At 37.7% G+C, this 20426-nt stretch overlaps 1 protein-coding gene across 8 annotated transcripts in view; it reads right to left on the bottom strand.

The window, feature by feature from the left end:
- The window catches only part of DNAH12 (dynein axonemal heavy chain 12), a 230699-nt gene that overhangs the window by 155251 nt on the left and 55022 nt on the right, over positions 1 to 20426 (bottom strand). For all 8 annotated transcript variants that reach the window (XM_032323076.1, XM_032323075.1, XM_032323060.1 and 5 more), the window contains 4 exons: positions 20147 to 20390; positions 4216 to 4401; positions 3019 to 3219; positions 866 to 1060 (listed from right to left, as the gene is read on the bottom strand). In XM_032323076.1, coding sequence (XP_032178967.1) covers positions 866 to 1060; positions 3019 to 3219; positions 4216 to 4401; positions 20147 to 20390 — 826 coding nt within the window. The remainder of the gene's footprint in view (positions 1 to 865; positions 1061 to 3018; positions 3220 to 4215; positions 4402 to 20146; positions 20391 to 20426) is intronic.

A 20426-nucleotide genomic window follows, 5' to 3' on the forward strand; every position in this document is an offset into this window, starting at 1 on the left:
AGACACATCCGTTTAGTAACATACTGTCTCTGGCTGCTTTCTCCCCACAACAGTGGCAGAGTTGAGTAGTTGCAAAAAGACTGTATGTCCCACAAAGTCTAAAATATTTACTGTCTGCTCCTTCGCAGAAAAAAGTTGCTGACTTCTGATCTACCAGAAATCGTGTTTCACAAAGGTTCTAAGATCACTGTGTAAGGCAAAATCCTTGGAACTCATAGTTTGAGCATATTATTGACTCTCACTAAGTCCAGCATGGCTAATTTTCATCCAGCATTGAAATAAATTGTTACATTTTAGGTTGAAACCCAGATTTAAAAAGTGAATATATATCTTTCAACTATGAGTACTTTGTGTATGAAAAATACATAGTCTGTCTTTCAACATGAGAACACACTTGACAAGGTGCTATACTCACTAGGAGAGACACATAGCAAGTGAGGTCAACTGAGAGAACAGCAGATCCTATATTCCTATTGCTCCCAAGCATATAAAGTCATTGAGTAGAATGTCAAGTGAATCACCTATATTCATTCTTCCTCCCTTTCTCTTTCTCTCTGTCCATCCCCTTCCTCTTCTTATTTTAGTTTATTTTACAAGAGAAGAATAGCTGTGAGTGTCTATCGCAGTCAAATGAGTTAAATGTGCATTTAAGGCAGCTGCACCATTAGAGTTATAAGTAGTGTATTGTATGAACTGAAAAGTAAAATTATCTTAATGCTTTGCACTTTCTTCTATTTTTCTGAACTTTCAAGTTTGTATACAATGAGCAGGTTTTGCTTTTGTAATCAGAAAAAAAGAGTCAGATGCTTTTGAATAACCACAGTTAAAGGTTCCCTTTATTTGTAAGAGAAAATAAAGACTTCACCTTTGGATCTTTTGCACAGAACTTCATGATATCTCTCCAATGTCTGTCTACTGTCTGAAACTGACGCCCTTCTTCTGGCATCTGTTGCATGATATCCTCAGAACAAAATATGGGCTCCAAGTACAGCCAGTGAGCTTGTACTTTTAACCATTCATCAATCGTTTCTTGTATTCGAATCAAGCGGTCCTCCCAGGCCTTAATGAAAGCACACCATACTAAATTCCAATTATTAAAGAAAAGCCATAAATTACAACAAGGAGGAACACCTGGATGGCTCAGTCAGTTAAGTGTCTGCCTTCGGCCCAAGTCATGATCCTGGGGTCCTGGGATCAAGTTCCACATCAGGCTCCTTGATCAGCTGGGAGCCTGTTCCTCCCTCTGCCTGCTACTCCCCCTGCCTATGCTTGCTCTCTCTCTGACAAATAAATAAATAAAATCTTTTAAAAAAAATTACAGCATGGAATATTTACTTAAAATTTACTGTTATTTTTAAATCAATGCCGAACAGCTCAAGGTCATTTATGGGGATCACATGGATTTAGAAAAACTCTAGGAAGTCCCAGGTTTTCCTAAGTCATTGGAACTCACCATAGGAAATGACTATAGTTATCTAGACCAATTTCTTTATCTTTAGGGAATGAATCCAAGCCTGAAAATCATCCAGAAAAGTCCTGCTGTACAACAGTGCTTATCAACCCAGGGGCTATTTTGCCTTCCACGCCAAGGGACATTTGACAATGTGTGGAGATATTTTAATTTGTCACAACTGAGGGGTGAAGGTACTACTAATATCTCATGGGTAGAGGCCAGGAACATCACCAAACTTCCTAACATGTACAAGACAGCCCCCACGACAAAGAATTATTGAGCGCAACATGTTATTAGTACCAGGTTGGGAAATCCGACTCTACATTAACACAACTTTGAGGGGGCCAGGGGGAGGGACAAGGAAACAGGTCCCCTTAGTCTCATAGGTCTTCTAGAATTGACAAGATATTTCACTAGCTGAAGATCATTATAGATTTCTTTTCTTCTTAAATATATGGCCTATATTCTATGTGTCAAGAAATTAGGTCTCTTGTTTTCATTGTTTTAAAGGCTCTTAGAGCTTTTAAATTTTTTCATAAATTCTCTCTTGTTAAATAAGAAAATTCTACAGAAGACATAATATCTTATCAGAAGAAGCAAACCAGCTTGGTTTATGGGAAAATGTGTAGCATTAGGTCCTTTTGAAAGAACACTACTCCATCTTCTCCAAATTACTGAGAGCCAAGGTCTTCTATGGAGAACTATTTATGTTCAAATTAAAACCAGACTACCTCAGTTTGAATCCTAGTATTGTCAATTATTACCTGGGTAAATGTGGGTAAATTACCTATCTTCCTATGGCTTGGTCCTTATCTCTGAGTACAGAAAACATTGCCCATCTTGAACACCTGTTATGGGGGTTAGATGGTTTAATAAATGTAAAGCTTCTAGAGTAGGGGCTATAAATATCAAGGGAAGCATCCATTTGTTGTCTGTCTTTTCCCCCATTTTATATAGGTCCCAGTTAGAATTTTGATACTAGCCATGATGCTATTATTATAATTTGTGTTTGCTTTCTGTATTTACCTATATCAATTATAAGAATATGAAATAATCTTATAGCCTCAAATATAATTTGTTTTGATATCAAGTGTACCATAATTCATTAATTATTCTAAAGGACTCTCAAGCTTGTTGTTTACAAATATAGCTAAAGTATAGTATATAGAACTTAGTTACAAGAATGAAACAGTGTCTATACTATCTAAAGTTAGAATCAGTAGTACCAACTCTTTTCCTTCCAAGTCTATCACTGTCATTGGGGAAGTTTTGTGGGTTTTTTTTACTTTATTTTACTTTTTCAGTGTTCCAAGATTCATTGTTTATGCATCACACCCAGTACTCCATACAATATGTGCCCCTCCAAGTTTTTTTCTAATAAAAAATTTGTTTTCAAAATTATTAGAGTTAATGTCTCAGATCTGTTCTATAAGGCTTCACATTAATTTTAAATATCTGTTCCTGTATGTCACCAAATTTATCCAACAAGCTTATTCCCACAAGAATACATACATAATAAGGTAACAATTTTTATAAATGACCAGAAGTTATCATATTTAGCATACCTTGATCTCTTTTTCAAATGGTTTGATGAAAGGTGAGCCTCTCATTGTCTGAGTTTTTATAATTTGATCATCAAGGAGAGCCTGAATCTCATCTACTGAAGAAAGAATAGAAACTCCAGTATCACGATATGGACTTATGTGAAAAGCAATGTCATCCCAGGTTCCCATCATTGTATGCAGGGCTTTCTCTAATGAAAATTCCTAAAAGGGAGAAAAGGAGAAAGAAGGGGATGGCAAAGAAAAGTCTTATATACTGTATCAACTTGCCCTGGTAAATTCAGTAAGCACTGGATGAATTACATGGTCATTTTCTTAGTATAAGACACTACTGGGCGCCTGGGTGGCTCAGTGGGTTAAGCCGCTGCCTTCAGCTCAGGTCATGATCTCAGGGTCCTGGGATCGAGTCCCGCATCGGGCTCTCTGCTCAGCGGGGAGCCTGCTTCCTCCTCTCTCTCTCTGCCTGCCTCTCTGCCTACTTGTGATCTCTCTCTGTCAAATAAATAAATAAAATCTTTAAAAAAAAAAAAGACACTATAACTCTCTTTAGGTTAAAAAGATTTCTCAAACAGTTTAAAGATTCCTAAGAAAAATAGTGTAATTTAAGAAAAATTCACTTGAAGAAAACTACTACTGTCAGTATTAAAGTAGACACTGGGGCGCCTGGGTGGCTCAGTGGGTTAAAGGCTCTGCCTTCGGCTCAGGTCGGGCTCTCTGCTCGGCGGGGAGCCTCCTTCCCCTCCTCTTTCTCTGCCTGCTTCTCTTCCTACTTGTGATCTCAGTCTTTCAAGTAAATAAATAAAATCTTTATTAGGTAGACACTAGACTAAAATACGTGTTGAACTTTCTGTGAAGTAGCCTTTCTATAAGCTATAGTCTGAAGATACTTCCTGTATATTTCAAGAACCCTAGAAGGCCATACTTGTTCTACTAGAATACATACACATCACATGACAAACACACACATTAAAAAGCCAAAGGAGACATTTCTAGTCTGGATTTCCTACGAAGAAGTAGTATAAAAGTGTACACTTCATGGGGGGAAAAAAGAGTGGTCTCCCATTGTGTTCCTTCATCTCCTCCCACTACTATCCAGTACTATACACTCAACCCCAGCAAAAACTATGATCATTTGATTAACAAACTCATCACATAAATGACCTTTCAAATAAATGATTTTCGGTTGATCTTCATATTTACCTTGCTTGCACCTGCACTTATCACTTCAAATTTTTCCAAGTATGGTGTAAGGTTTAATTTTAAAATTTTTCTCAGAGTAGTTCCAGAGTCTGGAGTCAAGTCATAGCCTACAATTTCTGATATCTGCTTCCAGTGACGAGGTCTCATTCCTGGGTTGCACAGGATAGAGACAGTAGGGATATAATCCTAAAGGTGAAAATATAAACAATAATGAGTCTCTCTTTTTGACTGCCATGCACACATAGATTTTATAGATAAAGCCTCATTAGTGTAAAGGTTACAGTTCTTGAAATTATTTGACATATTTGATGAGTCCAGTCAAAATCCTGATTAGATTTTAGAGAAGGGAAACTAACAAAATGATTCTAAAGTTCACCTGCATAAATAAACATTTAGAAATAGCCTAGAAAATTTTAAGAGCAAAAAAGGAGAGGGGTAAATAATCTATCTGATATCAAACTATATGATTAGACTATGTTAATTAAAACTGTGGTATTATTATAGAAACACAAATTGTTCTATATATTATATGTAGAAATATGTAACATAATATATAGTTATAAATACACACATATACACACATAACATAAAAGGGGAAAAAGTCTGCACCAAAATGCCAAAATGTAACTTTTGTTTAGAAGTGAAAATTAACTACCAAGTGAAAATACCTAGTTTATCATTCTTGATACTGACATTAGAACATTTTCTTTATTTTTTAAAGTTCTTTTTATTATTATGTTCAATTAGCCAAAATATTGTAAATCATTAGTTTTTGATGTAGTGTTCAATGATTCATTAGTTGTATATAACACCCAGTGCTCATTACAACTCATGCCCTCCTTAATTTTCTTTAAAATCAAGAACAAGATAAACATACCTATTATTACTACTTCTAATGAACACTCTATTGAGTCTCCAAGCCAGTGAAGTAATATAAGCAAATAAAAGTTACGGGGAAGAGAAATTTTAAAAAGCAAAACTACCCAAAGAAAACAAAAATATGAATTCAAAAAGATATATGCACACCATGTTTACTTCAGTATTATTTACAATAGCCAAGACGTGGAAACAATCTAAGTGTCTATTCAACTGATGAATGAAAGAGGATGTGGTATACATACAATGGAATATTATTCAGCCATAAAAAAGAATGGGATCAGGGCCCCTGGGTGGCTCAGTCAGTTAAGCCTCCAACTCTTGATTTTGGGTCAGGCCATGATCTCAAGGTTTTCAGATAGAACCCCAAAGCACACTTTGTGCTGGGCATGGAGCATGCTTAGGGTTCTCTCTCTCTTCTTCTCCCTCCGTCCCTCCCCCCCAACTCATGCAAGTGTGTATACTCTCTCTCTGAAAAAAAAAAAAGAATAAGATCATATATTTGCAACATGGATGGACCTAGGGGGTATAATGGGAAAAAAAAACCTGACATTGTTCACAGATTATTGTCTATGTACAATGACTGGATATTAAATTAATATAAGGAAAATTTTTTAAAAATACTGTATATAAGCCATTACTATATATAATTAACAAAAAAGACCAATTTACCATAACAACAATAAAATAAAGTACCTAGGGATAAATTTTGTTTAATATTTTAAAGTTTAGGGGCACCTGGGTGGCTCAGTGGGTTAAGCCTCTGCCTTTGAGTCATTCTCAGGGTCCTGTAATCAAGCCCTGCATTGGGCTCTCTGCTCAGCAGGGAGCCTGCTTCCCTCCTCCCTCCATTTGCCTCACTGCCTACTTGTGATCTCACTCTGTCAAATAAATAAATAAAATATAACTTTTTTTAAGTTTATTTATATATTTTTTAGTAATCTCTACACCCAACTTGTGGTTCACACCCACAACCCTAAGATCAAGAGTCACATGCTTTTCCAACTGAGCCAGCCAGGTGCTCCTATCTAGGAATAAATTATGTAAAAACTGTGCAAAGCTATTTTGGAGAAACCATATAACTTTATTAAAAGATGTTAAAGAAAATCTAAATACCATGATAAAGATAGATTCATTATCATATAAGTGACAAAGGATTATTACTTAGAATATTTTATAAAAAATTCCATAAACTAACAATAAAAACTCAGAAACAACCACTAAAACAAAAGTGACAAAAGAGTCAAAGGGCATAAATAGACATTTCACAGAAGAAGAAACATGAAATGTAAGTACTTTGAGGGATTTTTGTTCATAAGACTACAAGTAGGAAAATCAATGAATTAAGTAACTAAATAATGTAACTAATTAGGTAACTAAGAAGTGAAAATAAAGGATGAGTTTTAGAAACATAAGGCGGAGTGAAAAAAATCAAGTCATGTAAGACTACAAATAGATGATATATTTGTATAAATTGTTACATATAAATGTGAGCAAACAAAAAAAGAGAATTACAATTTATGACATACTTATCTTCAAGGGGGTTAAACGGTTTAAGATAGGGAAGGATTACATAGAGAGAAGCAGGAGTATTGATAATCTTTCGATTTTAAAATATAGGGAAGGATTCATGCATGTTCATTTTCTTCATAGCTTACAAATATGTAACATATATTCTTCAACTATTAGATAAAAAAATGTATTAACAAAGAGAGACAGAGAAAGAACACTTATCTTTTCCTGGTCCAAGCCCAACAAAATCATACTTATACTTCTGGTCACCTCCTTAGTAAAGCCTTATCTGTTTTCCAAATGACAAAATTAATTGCTCCATGCCCTTTTCTTTCAAAGGATACTGCTATCCTCTACCCATGAATTTCTCATTCTGCCTCCTATTACCAGTTGTTTACAGTCACTTCTCTTGCTACATTGTGTTCTCTCTGAAGGACAAAAGTCAATTCATGTGACCTGTACAACAAAAATATTGAACTAGAAGACTCTAACTAATGTCAATATCCAAGCCACTAATTATATGAAAAAAAATTGTAAAAAGACATTTAGATTGAAAAGAAAAACATAAAACTAGCTCTATTTACAGGTTACGTGATGCTGTATATAGAAAATTCTAAGGAATTCAGTTTTTAAAATTTTATTTTATTTTTATATTTTACTTATTTATTTGTCAGAGAGAGAGAACAAGGAGGGAGCAGCAGGCAGAGGTAGAAGCAGGCTCCCCACTAAGCAAGGAGCCCAATGCAGGACTCTATCCCAGGACCCTGGGATCATGACATGAGCGGAAGGCACCCACTTAACTAACTGAGCCACCAAGGTGTCCCTTAATTTTATTTTTAAGTAATCTGGACACCCAAGTGGGGCTCGAACTTACAACCCTGACATCAGGAGTTGCATGCTCCACCGCTTGAGCCAGTCAGGTGCTCCACTATGGAATTCATTTTAAAACCATTAAAACTAATAAATGAATTCAGCAAGGTTGCAGGATACAAGACCAACATATAAAAATCAATTGTACTTCTATAAACTAGCAATAAAAACCCAAAACTGAAAGTAGAGGGAAAAAAATCTCATATATGATAGCATCAAGAAATATAAAATAGGGATGCCTGGGTGGCTCAGTTGGTTAAGCCACTGCCTTTGGCTCAGGTCATGATCCCAGGGTCCTGGAATTGAGTCCCTCCTTGGGCTCCTTGCTCAGTAGGGAGCCTACTTCTCTCTCTACCTCTGCCTGCCACTCTGCCTGCTTGGGTGTGCTTGCTCTCTCTCTCTCTCTCTGACAAATAAATAAATAAATAAAATCTTGTAAAAAAAGATAAAATAGGAGTAAGTCTAATAAAAGAAATGCAGAGACATCAACCAGCTGCCGCCATCCATCCTGCTCAAGCATTTTGCAAAGAAGAGTGATTCAAACAGAGGCAGATGAGGAAAGAGTGATGAAGGGGAAGAAAACAGGCTGTAGCTCACAGAGACAAAGAAAACAACCTCAGATTGCAGCTTGAAGATCGAAGAGAAGAACAGCAATTCTGGAAACAGAAAAACAACCACTTTCTGAAAGGTAGGACCGGAGGAGAAGTGAATCCAAAGCAACGGGAAGATAGACCCCGGGGGGAGGGGCCGGCTCCCGGCAAGCGGCGGAGCAATGGCGCACAAAATCAGGACTTTTAAAAGTCTGTTCCGCTGAGGGACATCGCTCCAGAGGCTAAACCGGGGTGAAGCCCACACGGGGTCAGCGTGGCCTCAGGTCCCGCAGGGTGACAGAAGGATCGGGGGTGTCTGAGTGTTGCAGAGCTTGCGGGTATTGGAACGGGAAAGCCGGCTACAGAGACAGAGCCGACAGTAAGCTCACAGCTCGGTGTTATCTTGAACCGGTCGCAGGCTCGGTGAGCTCGGAGCGCGGCCGGAGGTCAGGCAGACGGGAGTAACTGGGCGCTGTTCTCTGAGGGCGCACTGAGGAGTGGGGCCCTGGGCTCTCAGCTCCTCCGGGCCGGAGACCAGGAGGCCGCCATTTGTATTCCCGTCCTCCGGAACTCTACGGAAAGCGCTCAGGGAACAAAAGCTCCTGAAAGCAAACCCGAGAGGATTACTCACCCCAGCCCGGGTAAGGGCAGTGCAATTCCGCCTGGGGCAAAGACACTTGAGAATCACTACACCAGGCCCCTCCCCCAGAAGATCAACAAGAAATCCAGCCAAGACCAAGTTCACCTACCAAGGAGTGCGGTTTCAATACCAAGGAGAGCAGCAGAATTTCAGAGGAGGAGAAAGCAAAGCACGGAACTCATGGCTTTTTCCCTGTGATTTTTTTTAGTCTTGCAGTTAATTTAGTTTTTTTCTTTTTCATTTTTTGTTTTTTTTCTCGCCTTCTGCTAAATTTTTTTTTAACTTTTACCTTTTTCTTTTTTAACGTTTTTTAACTAGTTTATCCAATATATATATTTTTTCTTTTTTATATTTTTCTTATTTGTTTTCTTTTTTTAATTCTTTTCTTTTCTTTTTTTTTCTTTTTCTTTTTTTTTTCTTTCTTCCTTTTTGAACCTCTTTTTATCCCCTTTCTCCCCCCTCACGATTTGGGATCTCTTCTAATTTGGTTAAAGCATATTTTCCTGGGGTTGTTGCCACCCTTTTAGTATTTTACTTGCTCCTTCATATACTCTTATCTGGACAAAATGACAAGACGGAAAAATTCAACACAAAAAAAAGAACAAGAGGCAATACCGAAGGCTAGGGACCTAATCAATACAGACATTGGTAATATGTCAGATCTAGAGTTCAGAATGACAATTCTCAAGGTTCTAGCCGGGCTCGAAAAAGGCATGGAAGATATTAGAGAAACCCTCTCGAGAGATATAAAAGCTCTTTCTGGAGAAATAAAAGAACTAAAATCTAACCAAGTTGAAATCAAAAAAGCTATTAATGAGGTGCAATCAAAAATGGAGGCTCTCACTGCTAGGATAAATGAGGCAGAAGAAAGAATTAGTGATATAGAAGACCAAATGACAGAGAATAAAGAAGCTGAGCAAAAGAGGGACAAACAGCTACTGGACCACGAGGGGAGAATTCGAGAGATAAGTGACACCATAAGACGAAACAACATTAGAATAATTGGGATTCCAGAAGAAGAAGAAAGAGAGAGGGGAGCAGAAGGTATACTGGAGAGAATTATTGGGGAGAATTTCCCCAATATGGCAAAGGGAACGAGCATCAAAATTCAGGAGGTTCAGAGAACGCCCCTCAAAATCAATAAGAATAGGCCCACACCCCGTCACCTAATAGTAAAATTTACAAGTCTCAGTGACAAAGAGAAAATCCTGAAAGCAGCCCGGGAAAAGAAGTCTGTAACATACAATGGTAAAAATATTAGATTGGCAGCTGACTTATCCACAGAGATCTGGCAGGCCAGAAAGAGCTGGCATGATATTTTCAGAGCACTAAACGAGAAAAACATGTAGCCAAGAATACTATATCCAGCTAGGCTATCATTGAAAATAGAAGGAGAGATTAAAAGCTTCCAGGACAAACAAAAACTGAAATAATTTGCAAACACCAAACCAGCTCTACAGGAAATATTGAAAGGGGTCCTCTAAGCAAAGAGAGAGCCTACAAGTGGTATATCAGAAAGGAACAGAGACCATATACAGTAACAGTCACCTTACAGGCAATACAATGGCACTAAATTCATATCTCTCAATAGTTACCCTGAATGTTAATGGGCTAAATGCCCCTGTCAAAAGACACAGGGTATGAGAATGGATAAAAAAACAAAACCCATCTATATGTTGCCTCCAAGAAACTCATTTTAAGCCCGAAGACACCTCCAGATTTAAAGTGAGGGGGTGGAAAAGAATTTACCATGCTAATGGACATCAGAAGAAAGCAGGAGTGGCAATCCTTATATCAGATCAATTAGGTTTTAAGCCAAAGACTATAAGAGATGAGGAAGGACACTATATCATACTCAAAGGGTCTGTCCAACAAGAAGATTTAACAATTTTAAATATCTATGCCCCCAACGTGGGAGCAGCCAACTATATAAACCAATTAATAACAAAATCAAAGAAACACATCAACAATAATACAATAATAGTAGGGGACTTTAACACTCCCCTCACTGAAATGGACAGATCATCCAAGCAAAAGATCAGCAAGGAAATAAAGGCCTTAAACGACACACTGGACCAGATGGACATCACAGATATATTCAGAACATTTCATCCCAAAGCAACAGAATACACATTCTTCTCTAGTGCACATGGAACATTCTCCAGAATAGATCACATCCTTGGTCCTAAATCAGGACTCAACTGGTATCAAAAGATTGGGATCATTCCCTGCATATTTTCAGACCACAATGCTCTAAAGCTAGAACTCAGCCACAAAAGGAAGTTTGAAAAGAACCCAAATACATGGAGACTAAACAGCATCCTTCTAAAGAATGAATGGGTCAACTGGGAAATTAAAGAAGAATTGAAAAAAATCATGGAAACAAATGACAATGAAAATACAACGGTTCAAAATCTGTGGGACACAACAAAGGCAGTCCTGAGAGGAAAATATATAGCGGTACAAGCCTTTCTCAAGAAACAAGAAAAGTCTCAGGTACACAACCTAACCCTACACCTAAAGGAACTGGAGAAAGAACAAGAAAGAAACCCTAAGCCAAGCAGGAGAAGAGAAATCATAAAGTTCAGAGCAGAAATCAATGAAATAGAAACCAAAAAGACAATAGAGCAAATCAACGAAAGTAGGAGCTGGTTCTTTGAAAGAATTAATAAAATTGATAAACCCCTGGCCCGACTTATCAAAAAGAAAAGAGAAAGGACCCAAATAAATAAAATCATGAATGAAAGACGAGAGATCACAACTAACACCAAAGAAATACAAACTATTATAAGAACATACTATGAGCAACTCTACGCCAACAAATTTGACAATCTGGAAGAAATGGATGCATTCCTAGAAACATATAAACTACCACAACTGAACCAGGAAGAAGTAGAAAGCCTGAACAGACCCATAACCAGTAAGGAGATTGAAACAGTCATTAAAAATCTCCAAACAAACAAAAGCCCAGGGCCAGATGGCTTCCCGGGGGAATTCTACCAAACATTTAAAGAAGAACTAATTCCTATTCTCCTGAAACTGTTCCAAAAAATAGAAATGGAAGGAAAACTTCCAAACTCATTTTATGAGGCCAGCATCACCTTGATCCCCAAACCAGACAAGGATCCCATCAAAAAAGAGAGCTATAGACCAATATCCTTGATGAACACAGATGCGAAAATTCTCACCAAAATACTAGCCAGTAGGATTCAACAGTACATTAAAAGGATTATTCACCACGACCAAGTGGGATTTATTCCAGGGCTGCAAGGTTGGTTCAACATCCGCAAATCAGTCAATGTGATACAACACATCAATAAAAGAAAGAACAAGAACCATATGATACTCTCAATAGATGCTGAAAAAGCATTTGACAAAGCACAGCATCCGTTCCCGATCAAAACTCTTCAAAGTGTAGGGATAGAGGGGACATACCTCAATATCATCAAAGCCATCTATGAAAAACCCACCGCAAATATCATTCTCAATGGAGAAAAACTGAAAGCTTTTCCGCTAAGGTCAGGAACACGGCAGGGATGTCCATTATCACCACTGCTATTCAACATAGTACTAGAGGTCCTAGCCTCAGCAATCAGACAACAAAAGGAAATTAAAGGCATCCAAATCAGCAAAGAAGAAGTCAAATTATCACTCTTCACAGATGATATGATACTATATGTGGAAAACCCAAAAGACTCCACTCCAAAACGCTAGAACTTGTAAAGGAATTCAGTAAAGTGTCAGGATATAAAATCAATGCACAGAAATCAGTTGCATTTCTCTACACCAACAGCAAGACAGAAGAAAGAGAAATTAAGGAGTCAATCCCATTTACAATTGCACCCAAAACCATAAGATACCTAGGAATAAACCTAACCAAAGAGGCACAGAATCTATACTCAGAAAACTATAAAGTACTCATGAAAGAAATTGAGGAAGACACAAAGAAATGGAAAAATGTTCCATGCTCCTGGATTGGAAGAACAAATACTGTGAAAATGTCTATGCTACCTAAAGCAATCTACACATTTAATGCAATTCCTATCAAAATACCATCCATTTTTTTCAAAGAAATGGAACAAATAATCCTAAAATTTATATGGAACCAGAAAAGACCTCGAATAGCCAAAGGAATATTGAAAAAGAAAGCCAACGTTGGTGGCATCACAATTCCGGACTTCAAGCTCTATTACAAAGCTGTCATCATCAAGACAGCATGGTACTGGCACAACAACAGACACATACATCAATGGAACAGAGTAGAGAGCCCAGAAATAGACCCTCAACTCTACAGTCAACTAATCTTCGACAAAGCAGGGAAGAATGTCCAATGGAAAAAAGACAGCCTCTTCAATAAATGGTGCTGGGAAAATTGGACAGCCACATGCAGAAAAATGAAATTGGACCATTTCCTTACACCACACACAAAAATAGACTCAAAATGGATGAAGGACCTCAATGTGCGAAAGGAATCCATCAAAATCCTTGAGGAGAACACAGGCAGCAACCTCTTCGACCTCAGCCGCAGCAACATCTTCCTAGGAACAACGCCAAAGACAAGGGAAGCAAGGGCAAAAATGAACTATTGGGATTTCATCAAGATCAAAAGCTTTTGCACAGCAAAGGAAACAGTTAACAAAATCAAAAGACAACTGACAGAATGGGAGAAGATATTTGCAAACGGCATATCAGATAAAGGACTAGTGTCCAGAATCTATAAAGAACTTAGCAAACTCAACACCCAAAGAACAAATAATCCAATCAAGAAATGGGCAGAGGACATGAACAGACATTTCTGCAAAGAAGACATCCAGATGGCCAACAGACACATGAAAAAGTGCTCCATATCACTCGGCATCAGGGAAATACAAATCAAAACCACAATGAGATATCACCTCACACCAGTCACAATGGCTAAAATGAACAAGTCAGGAAATGACAGATGCTGGCGAGGATGTGGAGAAAGGGGAACCCTCCTACACTGTTGGTGGGAATGCAAGCTGGTGCAGCCACTCTGGAAAACAGCATGGAGGTTCCTCAAAATGTTGAAAATAGAACTGCCCTATGACCCAGCAATTGTACTATTGGGTATTTACCCTAAAGATACAAACGTAGTGATCCAAAGGGGCACGTGCACCCGAATGTTTATAGCAGCAATGTCCACAATAGCCAAACTATGGAAAGAACCTAGATGTCCATCAACAGATGAGTAGATCAAGAAGATGTGGTATATATACACAATGGAATACTATGCAGCCATCAAAAGAAATGAAATCTTGCCATTTGCGACAACATGGATGGAACTAGAGCGTAACATGCTTAGTGAAATAAGTCAAGCAGAGAAAGACAACTATCATATGATCTCCCTGATATGAGGAAGTGGTGATGCAACATGGGGGCTTAAGTGGGTAGGAGAAGAATAAATGAAACAAGATGGGATTGGGAGGGAGACAAACCATAAGTGACTCTTAATCTCACAAAAGAAACTGAGGGTTGCTGGGGGGAGGGGGTTTGGGAGAAGGGGGTGGGATTATGGACATTGGGGAGGGTATGTGCTTTGGTGAGTGCTGTGAAGTGTGTAAACCTGGTGATTCACAGACCTGTACCCCTGGGGATAAAAATATATGTTTATAAAAAAATAAAAAATTAAAATGGGAAAAAAAAAGAAATGCAACACTTGTAGACTGAAAATTACAAATGATTATTAAAAGAAATTAAAGAAGTCCATCAACAGATGAATGGATGGATAAAGAAGATGCACTGTATATATATATAATGGAATATTATGCAGCCATAAAAAATAAAACCTTGCCATTTGCAATGACATTGATGGAACTATAGGGTATTATGCTAAGCAAAATAAGTCAATCAGAGAAAGAGAATTATCATATGATCTCACTGATATGCAGAATTTGAGAGGCAGGGCAAGGAGTCACGGGGGAAGGGAGGGAAAGATGAAACAAGATGGGACTGGGGACAGAGACAAACCATAAGAGACTCTTAATCTCAGGAAACACACTGAGGATTGCTGGAGGGGATGGGGGTGGGAGGGATGGGGTGGCTGGGTGATGGACACTGGGGAGAGTATATGTTATGGTGAGTACTGTGAATTGTGTAAGACTGATGAATTACAGACCTGTACCCCTAAAAAAAATACATTATATATTAATAAAAATAATTTTAAAATAGAGAAAGTAAAAAAAAAAGAAGAAGACTAAATAAATTTAAAAATACCTCATGCTCAGATACTGGAAGAATTAATATCATTAAGATGGCAGTACTTGCCAAATCAATCTAAAGATTCAATGCAATCCCAGCTTTTCCTTTTTTTTTTAAGGTTTAAAACATATTTTAATATGTTGATGCTGCATTATTGTTCCATTTCTCCAAAAAATTCCAAAGGTATCAGGGACAAATAAAATCTGATACAAGTAAAAAATGCACAGCATAACTATCTAAGACAGGTACACCTAAGAGTTACTGACCTATATTCAGCATACAGTAACATTATCCCCAAATTTGTATTAGATCTATCAAGAAGAGCTGTGAACAACAATATCATAGCCACAAAGAGCCCATTCCTGGGTTGTCCTTATCCAAGGAAAAGATGGTGGAAAGATTTTTCTTAAAGATATAATAAATGAAAATCTCTAAGAGATTTCATGTCTTCCTTAGTAATTATTCATGGATTAGGCAACCACTTTTTAGATATGACACCAAAAGCACAAACAACAACAAAAAAACAGATAAATGAGACATCATCAGAATTTAACACTTTTGTGCCTCAAAACACATCATCAGAATAAATGGGAGGAAAAAATTATATATATATATATTTTTTTAACTTTAATTTTTATTTTTATTTATTTATTTATTTATTTATTTATTTATTTATTTATTTTGAGAGAAAGAGAACCTGTGCCTGGATGCAAATGGCAGAGGACAGGCAGGGAGAGAAAGAGAATCTTTTTTTTTTAAGATTTTATTTATTTATTTGACAGAGATCACAAATAGACAGAGAGGCAGGCAGAGAGATAGGGAGAAGCAGGCCCCCTGCCGAGCAGAGTCCAATGTGGGGCTCAATCCCAGGAACCCAAGACCATGACCTGAGCTGAAGGCAGAGTCTCAGCCCACTGAGACACCCAGGTGCCCTGAGAAAGAGAATCTTAAGCCAGCTCCATACCCAGCCTGACGCAGGGCTCAATCTCATAACCCTGAGATCATAAACTGAGCTGATATTAAGAGTCTGATGCTTAACCAACTGAGCCACCCAGGCGCCCCAGGAGAAAAATTTTTAAATCATAAAGGACTGGTATTTACAATATACAAAAAACCCCCACAATTTAATAAAGAGAAAAATAACCCAATTTAAAAGTGGACAAAGGATTTAAGCAGATATTTCTGCAAAGGAAATACACAAATGATCAATAAGCACACGAAAAGATGATCAATATCTTTACTCATTATGCAAATATAAATCAAAACCACAATGAGATACCACTTCATACTCATTGGGATGGCTATGCTCAAAAAGACAGACAATAAAAAGTGTTCACAAGGATGTGGACAAATTGGAAACCCCATGCATCGTTGATGGGAATGTAAAATAGTGCAGCCACTTTGGAAAATAGCTTGACAGGGACGCCTGGGTGGCTCAGTCGGAAAATAGCTTGACAGTCCCTCAAAAATTTAAACACAGAATCACCATGTAACCCCACAATTCCACTCCTAAGTATATACCCAAGAGAAGTGAAACATGTCCACACAAAAACTTGTACATGAATATTCTAGTGGCATTATTCATAAGACCTAAAAAGTGAAAATAATGTAAACGTCCATCAAGTGATGAATGGATAAATGAAATGTGATATACCCATATAATAGAGTATTATTCATCAAGAAAAAAGAATGAACTATGATATATATTACAACACTGAAGAACTTGAAAACATATGCTAAGTGAAAAAAGCCAGTCCTGAAGGCCATATACAATGATTCCTTTATATGAAATGTCTAGGGTAGATAAATTCAAAGAGACACAAAGTAGATTAGTAGTTGCCATGCTCTGGGAGTAAGAGGAAATGGGGAGTGACTTTTAATAGTTAAGGGCTTGGAGCACCTAAGTGGCTCATCTGGTTAAGCATTTGCCTTCAGCTTGGGTCAGCAGGGAGCCTGCTTCTCCCTCTTCCCCCTGCTCATGCTTGCCTTCTATCTCTCTCTCTCTCTCAAATAAATAAGTAAAATTGTGTTTTTAAAAAAATTCTATTTATTTATTTGACAGACAGAGATCACAAGTAGGCAGAAAGGCGGGCAGAGAGAGAGAGAGGAAGGGAAGCAGGCTCCATGTTGATCAAGGGTCCTGGGATGCAGCCGCGAGTCAGGTTCCCTGCTCAACAGAGAGTCCGCTTCTTTCTCTCCCTCTGCCCCCCTCCCTGCTAAGGTGCCCTCTCTCTTGCTCTACCCCTCTCTCTCATATGAATAAAACTTTTTTTAAAAAGATTTTTATTTTTTTATTATTTATTATTTTAAAAAAGATTATTTATTTATTTATTTATTTGACAGAGATTTATTTGACAGAGATTACAAGTAGGCAGAGAGGCAGGCAGAGAGAGAAAGAGGGGAAGCAGGCTCCCTGCTGCGCAGAGAGCCGGATGCGGGGCTCAATCCCAGGACTCCAGGATCACGACCTGAGCTGAAGGCAGAGGCTTTAACCCACTGAGCCACCCAAGTACCCCTCAAATGAATAAAACTTTTTTAAAAAGAAAGAAAATAGAGAAGATAGAACATTTGTTTCATAAGGTCAATATAATCCTAATACCAAAACCTGACAAAGACATTACAAGAAAATTAAGATCAATGTCCTCTCTCCTCAAGAATCCTCAATAAAATGTTAACAAATAAAAAACTATGAAAATATTAGAAGAAAACATTATCTTGGAATGAGGAAAGCATTTCTAGCTATAATTTAAAATTCAGTACACAAAGGAAAAGAATGGGGGCACCTGACTCAGTTGGTGGGGCATGAGACTCTTGATCTCAGAGTGGTGAGTTCGAGTCCTATGTTGTTCATAGGGATTACTTAATTTTTTTAAAAAAGGAAAAATAATGAAAACTACATAAAATAAAAACCTCCTTTCCCATTAACTATGGAATAATAAATCTAAATTCAAATAAAAACATAAAGAGGCTTCTGCAAGGATACGCCTGGATGGTTCAGTTAGTTAAACATCCAACTTAGTTTCAGTTCAGGTCATTATCTCAGAGTGGTGAGATCGAGCCCTGAGTAGGGCTCTGTCCTCAGCAGGGAGTCTACCTGAGATTCTCTCTCTTCCTTTCCCTCCTCTTGTGTTTTTTGCTCATGCTCCCTTTGCTCATGCTCTCTCTCAAACAAAATAAAATTAAATGATAAATAAATAAATATATTTTTTAAAGATTTTATTTATTTATTTGACAGACAGAGATCACAAGTAGGCAGAGAGGCAGGCAGAGAGAGAGAGAGAGAGAGAGGGAAGCAGGCTTCCTGCAGAGCAGGGAGCCCGATGCGGGGCTCGATCCCAGGACCCTGAGATCATGACCCGAGCCGAAGGCAGCAGCCCAAACCACTGAGCCACCCAGGCGCCCCAATAAATATCTTTTTTTTAAAAAAAGATTTATTTATTTATTTGACAGACAGAAATCACAAGGAGGCAGAGGGGCCAGCAGAGAAAGAGGAGGAAGCAGGCTCCCTGCTGAGCAGAGAGCCCGATGCGGGATTCGATCCCAGGACCCGGGATCATGACCTGAGCTGAAGGCAGAGGCTTTAACCCACTGAGCCACCCACGCACCCTAAAAATCTCTCTTTAAAAAAGGCTTCTGTAAGATAAGAGCCATGATAAAGTCAAAAAAACAAATAACAAATATTTGCAAAACACATCATAGACAAAGCTTAGTCTTTCTAATATATATGTTTTACATATAATAATATATGTGTTTTAATATATGTGTGTTTTAATGTCCTAGGAAATTAATACATCATAGAAATATTAACATAATTAATATTAATATAGAAATATAAATAAGATTAATATATATTATATCCTAGAAATCAGTAAGAAAAAAACCAATAATTCAATAGACAGACAATGGTAAGACCCAACAGTTCACAAAGAAATACAAAACATTCTTAAATATATACAAATGTGCTTAACACTTTATGTAATAAGAAAAATGAAAATTCTCTTAGCGGATTAGCAAAAACCCAAGTTTGAGGATATTCTCTTGTTGAGGGTGATGAGACTTTAAATAGGTATAGCCCCTATGTAAGGTAATTTGACCACAGATTTTAACCTGGCATTTACTATTACTCTGGAATTTACCTTGCAGTCACAACTTCACAGACACAGGAAATCTAATACCAATATATAATATTATATAGGTCCAAAGAAAAAAGAGAGAGAGAAAAAGGTAATACAGGATGAGAAAACTCTCAAAGATAAAGTATTCAAAACAAAGGGGGAAAATAATACATACAGTATACTATATTTTATGTAGAAAGATGGAAGAATAAGAATATATATTCACATTGTTATATGTGTACCCAAATTCTGGAAGTAGACACACGAAAGTCATAACATTGATAACCTGAGTTATATGGGTGAGAAGCATGGGAAGGAGACTTCCAGATACAACTTTTCTTATTTTAAGTAGGTCCACACCCAACATGGAGCCCAATACTGAGCTTGAACTCACAACCCTGAGATCAAGACCTATGCTGAGATCAAGAGTCAGATGCTTAACCAACTGGTGCACACAGGTGCCCCTCAAATTTATCGTTTTATATTTTATAAGTCACACAGTTATATTAAGTATTGAAAACTATTTTAAGTGGTTTCTTTAAAAAAACTTTTCAGGCAGCTCATGGAATCTCTGAGATCACTGGGCAAAGACAGGAACAATGCTCCAAATCCCATCCAAGTTTGCACTCTGAACATGCACTTCTCTGCTGCCTAGGGATGCTGGAGGCCTTATTCATTGTCACAAAAACAATTATCCTCTTGTGAAAATGACTGAAGCCTGGGAGGCTAAATAGCTTGTCCAAGGTATGCCACTACCAAGCATGGAATTGTGATACAAACCTAAGTGGTGTGACTTCAAAGCTTTCCCAACTAATTGATACCCTTCAATGTTGCCCTTGGATAGGCTGACTGGTCTGCACTAGTTTTTTACTCTCTATATGGTTGTGGCTAGTCATTCTAGGCTTTGCTATTTGCCATGCATTGTTCTACGAAGGGACTGATTTCAATGACTTTATCAGTAAAGGATGAAGCATGGATTTAGTAATAGATCAAGTTTTCCAGATTCAGCTGGATTTGCTTCCAAATCTTTCTCTTTCTCTTCATTAGCACTGGATGATGTGAACAGCTCCTCCCAGGGCTTTCTAAAATGTCATGAAATGTGTTCGTACCTTAAAAACTTTTATCTGCTCCATTACTGTGGTGCACATAGTAATAGTAGGATTCTCCTTTGGTTCTTCTTCAAGTCTCTCTTCTCCTAGAGATCGCCTTTTTGCTGCCTTTCTTTTTTCTTGTAATTCCTTCTTTTGCTTCATTTGGAAAAATTTCAGTGTCTTAAAAATTTCTCGGGAAAATTCATCCACATCAGCTTCCATACTTTCCCCATTAAGGTCCAAAAACCCTCCATCCATCCACCTGAATTGAAAGACAAAATATTAAACTCAGAAACTT

Source organism: Mustela erminea, chromosome 1, assembly GCF_009829155.1.
Source record: "Mustela erminea isolate mMusErm1 chromosome 1, mMusErm1.Pri, whole genome shotgun sequence".
NCBI lineage: Eukaryota > Metazoa > Chordata > Mammalia > Carnivora > Mustelidae > Mustela > Mustela erminea.